Source organism: Zeus faber (assembly GCF_960531495.2).
Source record: "Zeus faber genome assembly, chromosome: 11".
NCBI lineage: Eukaryota > Metazoa > Chordata > Actinopteri > Zeiformes > Zeidae > Zeus > Zeus faber.
This window is the reverse complement of record NC_137205.1, coordinates 5,481,377-5,490,060: the sequence shown is the minus strand read 5'-3', so window position 1 is coordinate 5,490,060 and position 8,684 is coordinate 5,481,377. Positions and strand designations below refer to the sequence as shown.

Below are 8,684 nucleotides of genomic sequence, written 5' to 3'. Positions count from 1 at the left end.
CTTTTATTTTACATTATATATGAAATACAAAATTATAAAAGAAACACACTAATAATATATGTATGAATATAAGTAAATAATAATATTGTAGCGTTGCGGGGTAACTGAACGGGTGGAGAAGAACGGCGAGGAGACGGTGATGTGTTCGATAGATCAACCGAGCCCGGTTTTATTTCCCTGCCGCAGCAACAGCTAACCCGGAGTTGAGGTGTCCCCGGTAACAAGATGAACAGAGTGGCTAACTGGCTAACTGGCTAACTCGCCGGCTCTCTCGGTCTCTTGTGCCTCCTCTCTACCGGATTCCCTCCCTCTTGTCATCCCCCTCTCCGCCTAAATACACTTCCACTTCAGCCCCAATTATCCCGCCCCGGAAGAACTTCCCAGCCAGTGTCCCACTACGGTGAACACCTCCCTCAATACAACGTTGCAAAACAACAATAGATAAATAGGAACATTTATATATACGCTATGCACAATGTATAATGTTGACCAACTGTTGTATCTCAATTCTCTATTCAAGCATTTTATTTTGATATATATATTTCTTTCTTTTTCTGTTATGGTATGTCTTTTATTATTATTTATTTTTCTTTCTGCTTTTTTCGAATAGTTTATGCATACGTATATATATATATATACATACAATATACGTTATATGTATAACGTTTTGTGTGTGTGTGTGTGTGTGTGTGTGTGTGTGTGGAAATTAAAATAAAGGTAGAATTGAATATATATATATATATATATATATACACAGATTATTTGTCTTTAAAATCTCTCTCTCTCTCTCTCTCTCTCTATATATATATATATATATATATATATATATACACAGATTATTTGTCTTTAAAATCTCTCTCTCTCTATATATATATATATATATATATATATATATATATATATATATACTGCATATATATATAAATAAATAAAAAACAAAATATATATATATATATATTCAGTAGCTATATATATATATATATTCAATATGTTCAGCCATTTCTTTATAATTATTATTATTATTATCATTATTATTATTATTATCATTATCATTATTATTATTATTGTTTTATCTCTTTCAATATAATTGCTCAGTGAATGTGTGTTGTGGTGACACTACCTCTGTCACCAGGTGCGTCAAGGTGACAGCGCGCAGGTGTTCCAACCCGGAAGAAAAAGAGGGAAAACATACAATTTCGCTCGATTAACAAGGTGAAGACAGGCTGCATTTGGGAACACAAGAGCAAACCTATTACAGGTAAATGAAAATAAATCCATCGATTGAATTGCATAGTTAGTTTACCATTTTCATCCTTTTGTCGACATGGAAATAAAAGACTTGATTTCAGCGCCGATCGTTTAGTTGTTTTTTTCTTTATAGGCGACATAAAAATGTCATGGCAAATTCTTTATCCGCTCGCCTACTTCACGTTTTTTACATTCTCTATCCCGGTCAAACTGTTGGCTGTATTAGGAACAACGATATTATTTATGTTTACTCAGAATCAAGTGAATTAAATTCAACACGGAATTTGAATATATATATGTGTGTGTGTGTGTGTAATTTTAATTTTTAAGGAAAATCGAGATTTGAGTAAAAAATATTGAACATAATTTTTACACATATTTATGTTCAATAATTTTTACACAAATCTCGATTTTACTTAAAAATTATTACATTTTGCCAAAGCTTCAACAAATGCCTCCTCTTCTTAAAGTGGTAATCCATAAATGTATGGTCTGTCTGGCTGGATTCTTCAACTACAAGTCCCATCCATGACGGTTTAGCTTTGCAAGTTTTTAACTGTAAATGTTAAAAAGTGGATTCATCCATTTTTGTCAGAACTTTCTGACAAAATGGTTTATCTTACCCTGGGGGTAAGATAAACCCTAAGAAGTTGTTGACCCTGATCCTGACACAGTATTCCCCGAGAGTTCTACCTTGAACAAACATTTTTGACAGCGGGCCTGATAAGCGCATCAGCTGGTGGGTCCTGATCCCAAACTGGGTCGCAGCGTCATTTTGAGTGGTATACACCGTTGTTTTGAACCACTGGTGTAAAACATGCGTTGCACTATTTGGTATGGTATGTAGTGATGCAAGAATCGCAAACGATTCGTTTGTAACAAGCAAATCTTGTCAATGAGTCGGGACTCTTGAGTCACTCCGATAAAAGAGTCGTTCATTTGCGAAAATAATGACTTAGGAGTGAATTAATGTGAAAGAGTGAAGGCATTAGGCAGAATTGATGTTGAATGTTTCTTATTTAAACTTTGCATTCCACCTAAATAAGTATTTTTGACAGAATGAAATGATTCTTGTGAGAATTCCATTCACAACTCAGAGCTTAAACAACTTTGACCATTTACACTGACTGAATCAAATGAACCAAAAATTGAACAGCTCTTTTTTTCACCAAGTCACCCGTAACAGGCCGGATCTCCAAAAGGGGCCTTACCTTTCATCACTAATGGTCTGATCCTCTATACCCACAGCAATGGAGCAGAGAAATCTTAAAGAGGACCTCAAAGAGCAGTTTGACGACATCATCTCCAGGCTGCAGTCCAAGGAGCTCTTGCAGTCTGAGTGGGACGTCGCCTCCTTAGCCGTATTTTGCATCTTCATCGGTAAATTTGCATAATAATTATGTCAAAATTAAGTTGTTTAAATAATCATTAACCAACTTATTCGCTCTCTCCCTCCCTCCCTCTCACATACAAATGCCCTCTTCTTCAGGTGTGGTTGTACTGCTGGTCATCCTGGTTCTCATCCGCTGTTGCTGCTGTTGCTGCTGTGACGAGAAGGTACCCACGGAACATTTTCTGCCTGAAATGATGCTGAAAACCTAGACAGGCTATTTCAAAGTATACGTTCAATGACTACATCACACTGTTATTGGTATTCAAGTTGAAATACACTCCAATTTCAACTGGATTTACACAAAACTAGCCCTCAAAATTGAATAATACCCAGCGGGTCAGTATGGAGAGCAAACATCTCAACTTCTTTTTATGTGGGAGTGTAGTCTGAGGAGGTTGACATTGTCATTTTTGTCACTCTAAAAGCCAGGGAGACATAAAGTCGGAGTGGAAAACATGGCCCTGGAACCCTGACTGTGGAGGCACAGGGAATGCAACCGAATGAAAATAATTTCACATTTTTAGCACTTGACTTATAGTTCAACCATTGCATGCTACTCTCCTCAGTGTGCCAAATTAAGCGGGGTTTTTTAATTTAATTTTTTATCTTAAATAAAATGCCTTTATTTGTTGTTTTTAAACTTGCACTGATATTTGTAAATGTACAACCTGCCTAATTGGGACTGCAATGTGTCCACATTAGAAAGGGGGCTTCACGAAGCTGAAGACCAGCAGTTTTATTACTTGTTTAGAAATACTACATATCAACTTCTGTATTTTAATGCACAAATGTCAATTCAAATTAAAAATTAATTCCTTAAATTGTTTGTGCATTTTTTTTTCTTTTGCTGGGCCTTTTTTGAACAGCATTTGTTGTGTGCTGCTTAAATAGGCCAGCCCATTAAGGGCGTGGAAGCATGTGGCTCCATCAAGTTGTCTGACAGAACTAGCTCCTCAAGCTACAGTACGCCTCATTTACAGAAGGCGAAGAACACAGATGTTGATTTCCAGAGATGAAGAGGCACACGAAAAAGTGAGACTTTAGCTCCCACCTTTCTGGCTGTGCTACACAAACTTTTTCACATCTGCCATCTCACATTTTATGTTGGACAGAAATGTGGTTTTTTTTTAACCTATTTTAAAAGGCTAGCATTCCCTCTTCACTCATGGTCTAAAGATGAAACTGGTTGAAATTATTGTGCAGGTGCACTGCTATTCTATGCATGACAATTTTAACCATGTAAGATTTCTGATTTAAAAGAAACGAGGATAAGACGACACAGGATTGTCTCTTAGTCATTTTATAATTATATGATTACAATGATTACATGTTATATTTCCCACAATTTCAGATATTATGGAATGAAGATTTGTAATTAAGCATTCAAAATAATGTGTGTATAACCAATATCTGAATTTCTCATATTAGATAACTCCAGATAGCTGGATAGATATCTAGATGAGTAGATACAATGACACAAGGAGTGATGCAGTGCTATGCAGATGATGCACTACTCTACCTGTCCGTCATCCCCAATAACCTGACAGTAATTGCCCCATTTTTGTTGATTGTTGAGCTGCAAATAGAAGACTTGCCTCTAACTTATGAGCTGAACAAAACGGAAAATTCTGAACTGACAAAACAGAAATTCCAATCATTGGCCCAGAACACAAGTCAGGTTCTATCGATCGGTCAATCCTATTGGTCCTACAGTTCCCAATATAAAATCCTCCACTTGTAACGTGTTTTTAACCCCCAGTTCAAGTAGCCAAACTTAAATCAGTTCTGTCAAAGTCTATCATGGAACAAACAATGAACGCTCACGATTCATCAGGAGCAGTGTTTTTCAAGCACTAGTGTTTAAAATTCAAATGAATAATGGAGACTAGCTTTTGTGTTGCAAGATCAAAATTGCAAGGCTGCACTAATTCTTCTCAACTTCATCACAGGTAATAATGAGTCATTCAGTGTAGAGTTATTACATTTTCTGACGATTTGTTAGTTTGATTCAGTCATTGTAATACAAAGTGAGCAGAAATTACACCACAGTGAAGTGTAAATCAGTCATTCAATATGAGTTATGTCAAATGCCAAGACTAGTTTTGTCAAAGACTTGCCTGTCTACTCTTGTGCAAGAGTGACTCCAGACTCATTTAAAATATTTGTTCGCTACGAACAAAATTGTTCAAGTCATGCATGCGTTGCTAATTATGACTAGGCCATAATAACAAGCACAGTGTAATAAGTCTGTTGATTGCAGGGTAGAGATGGACCAGGAGACAGGTGGAACAAAAGGCAGCCTTAGCTTGGCATTTATTTAAACAAAAGTCATGACATTTGTCTTTTCAGACAAACGTAGAAATAATAACTGTAGTAGTCTGGAGTGGGAGACTAGCCTCGCTGTCGAGAGAGAGAGATAAATACACAGCAGCTTTTAAATACCCTGGTAATTAACGTAATCTCCTGCAGCCAGACCACTTCCAGTTGCCAGTGCTGCCTCTCCCCACCTGCAGATGGCGCCAAAACAACTTCCCACTACCACATACCCCCACCGCCCGACTTAGGCTGGGGAACCGCCCGGCCGACAGCAACTTACCCCCTCTCCCTCCCCAGAGTGAGAGAGGAAGTCAGCCACCACCATCTCAGCCCCCAGCCTATGGATCACTTTGAAGTTAAAAGGCTGTAAAGCCAAATACCACCGTGTGATCTGGGCATTGGCATCCTTCATGCGGTGAAGCCATTAGATCAAGCTGTGGTCTGTAGGCCCCAGGAGGTCATACAGTGGAGCGCTGATCGCCCACTTGACCGCCAGGCACTCCTTCCCCATGGTGCTGTACTTTGTCTCCCACTGGGAGAGCTTCCTGCTGATGTACAGCACTGTATCTTCAGCCCCGTCCACCTCCTGGGTCAAAATGGCGCCCAACCTGCCATTCGAGGTAGACACCTCGAATGGCAGGTTGGCCATTCAGGTTGAAAGGTTGGGCTCTCCCTTTTGTCTGCAGGACAAAAGGGAGAGCAAAGTTTGGTGTATGGGGCTCCCCACAGAGGGCCCTCTCAAACGTCACCTGGCATAGCCCCGTCCACTGGATCTGAGGCAGCCTTCCAGGAGAGGTCTCTTAGGGGACCGGTCAGCACTGAAAAGTTCAAAACAAGGCGCCTGTAATAGCCTGCCATCTCCAAAAATGTCCATGTCTGTTTTTTTGTCCTGGGCCTCGGGCAGGCCGCAATTATCACTGCCTTGTCTATCTGAAGATGTACCTGCCCGCTGCCAAAGTGGTACCCCAGATGCCGTACCTCCTGCCGCCTAACCGCACACTTTGGGTTGGCTGTCAGTCCGGCCCGCCTTAAGAAGTCCAGGAAAGCCCCCATCTGCCGCATATGCTGCTCCCCGGTACAGTATGACTGGATGATATCATCCAGGTACGAAAGAGCAAATTCTTCATGCGGGTGTAGCACCCAGTCCATGAAGGGCTGGAAAGTGGCTGGAGCCCCAAACAACCCAAACGGAAGTGTGAGAAACTGGTACAAACTGTATGGAGTGGAGAAGACTGTTTTTTCCTAAGACTCTGGAGACAAAGGAATCTGTCAGTAGCCCTCGGTCAATCCAGTGTCGTGAAAAAGCGTGCCGTGCCAATCCAAACCAGGAGTTTGTCGAATGATCAGTCACCCTGCGATAGCCCACACAGAACTGTATAGACCCATCAGGTTTTTATACCAGCACAATGAGGAATATAATTTTTACTTGTACTTGGACCTCCCTTCCAGCTTTCCTTAAGCTGGTCCAACACACCCCTGGGCTTTCTACTGTAGAGGAGCTCAAAGGGAGAAAGTCCTGTGAAGGCCTGGGGAACCTCCCACACTGCAATTAACCAATTTCAGCTATCCTCGTGAACGAACCATGTTCTTCAGCATTTTATTGATCTGTTCTAGACCATCTGTCTGATGATGGCACACGCTGGTCCAAATGGAGTGAACGCAAAACAATTCACTCAGTTCCCTGAGTGTGCACGACATAAATGAAGTACCTTGATCAGTCAGAATCTCTTTGGAGATACTGACTTGAGAGATAACATGAAACACATCATGTGCAACACCCTTTGCAGAGACGCTATGCAGGGGAACCACTTCGGGATACAGTGCTGCATACTCCACCAGAACTAACACAAAGCAGTATCTCTGTGCACTCCAGTCTAGTGGCCCAATGAGGTCCTTCCAACTTCTTTTGAAGGGGAGCTCAACTAAGGGAAGGAGGCACAATGGCAGTTTTGGTGTGGCTGGCGGATTGACTAACTGGCATATGTGGCAGTACACACAACACTGTTGCACGTCTGCGCGAATCCCAGCCAATAGAAACGCGTCATTATCCGGTTCAGTGTTTTGCCATAACCCAGGTCACCTGCCATAGAATTGTGATGAGCCGCCTGGAAAACCATTTCCCGGTGGATTTTCGTCAAGCACAATTGTGTAACCTCCTCGGAGTGTCACGACTCACCCTGTAGAGTTTAACCGTGGGAAATCTGCCGTGGGGCGGACCTCAGGAGCATGTGTGCTCTCCCTTGGAGGCCCCCGTGGCTCACTCCCCTCAGCCTTCACTCTATGCTTTTTTTTTTCCCCGATAGTGAATTTCCACCGGTACTACTGGGTACTTGTGAATATCACCATGCACACATCTTATCTCCACCCACAATGCCTCCCGGGCTAACCAGGTGCTGGTGGATCAGGGTCTGCGTTCAGCCTGAATCCAACAGAGTCTGGTGTGTACCTCCTTGTATCCTTACCAGAATACTATACCTCCCTTCTGGACCGGGAGAGAGGGCTGGCTTGCCGATGACCTGGACAACTTAACCCGCCCCCATCAGTGGACATCCCATGTGGTGGTGCCCGGGCTGATGGCAATGCCAGTTCCCCTGTCCTGGCTGTGGGTCCGAAGCAGGGGACGCTGAGGCTGGGCCCTGTATGGGCTGTTTCTTGGGAAATTAAGCAAGGATAAAACTCTGTGTGTGTGTGTGTGTGTGGGTGCGGGTGGATATGGGTGCTCCCTGGGAGGCATCTCCTTGCAGCCGACGGGACGGGTGGTTTTCCGCCAGGGTAATGGCAGCCTCCACGCTGCACCATTTCCTCAGCAGGTTACAGCCAACAACGACCGGCATCCAGGAGCTGCTGCGTGAGGTGTGATGGTTTTCTCGGGAGGCCAGCCACACGCCTCTGCAGTGCCCTCAAAAGTGGCGAGATATGCCTCTGGGTCTTCTGCCTTGGTCATCCGGGGAACTGTGATCACTGTGAACATCAATCTTCTGCAACTGCGTCACCTTCCGGTTGCCAGTGCTGGCTCCCCCTACCTGCATATCTGCATAGTGCCAAAACCACTCCCCACTACCCAAACAGTTCTGTGCGTGTGTGACGATCTTAGCGGTTAACAGGCTGGTGGTGTGCCATGGGATTATTTAATTGTAAAATAAATAAATAATCTGGACTAGGACTACTGCATTTCCTTATGTTTCTGTCTTTGGGACTCCAACTGATCCAAAAGGCAACAGCCAGGTTTTTAACAAACACAAACCGAAGATCAATTCATTGGCTCCTTTTGAAAAGAGCCAGGCCTTTATTTCCCTCGCGAGGCAGGTTTCCTCAAAGTCATTGACATTCTTCACGTGCAGTAACAAATTTAGTATTCAGTTACATCTGCTATATTTCTCACTTCTTTGCTTCTTTCGAGTGTAGCAAAACTGAATGACTTGTGTTGACCAATGCAGAAATGTCAGAAAGGTGTATAGGTGTATGCTTTAAACAGTGGATTTTTTTTCAAGATGGCTGGACAAGGTCATCAGATATTCATGTGTTCTGAAGCAAAACATTCTTTCCTCAATGTTTACTGACAATTCAGTGGCATAAGATCAGAGAGTGCCTTGTAATGGGATTACCGCCATGTCACGTTACAGGAAGTGTGTGAGAAATGACATAAGACTAAACACTTTACTTTACGGCAGCCTTCTTAGTGTGGAACAGGTAATTCCGAAGCTAGCACACTGTAAGAAATAGCAAC

The 8,684-nt window shown here is 42.3% G+C and overlaps 1 protein-coding gene across 1 annotated transcript; it reads left to right on the top strand.

The window, feature by feature from the left end:
* The first annotated feature begins 1,208 nt into the window (after positions 1-1,208).
* Positions 1,209-3,393, top strand: smim22 (small integral membrane protein 22). Its single transcript, XM_080008979.1, has 4 exons — positions 1,209-1,258; positions 2,497-2,628; positions 2,738-2,805; positions 3,067-3,393. Exons 2-4 carry the CDS (start codon positions 2,499-2,501, stop codon positions 3,112-3,114), a joined length of 246 nt encoding a protein of 81 aa, XP_079865105.1. The 5' UTR covers positions 1,209-1,258; positions 2,497-2,498; the 3' UTR covers positions 3,115-3,393.
* Positions 3,394-8,684: the final 5,291 nt, after the last annotated feature.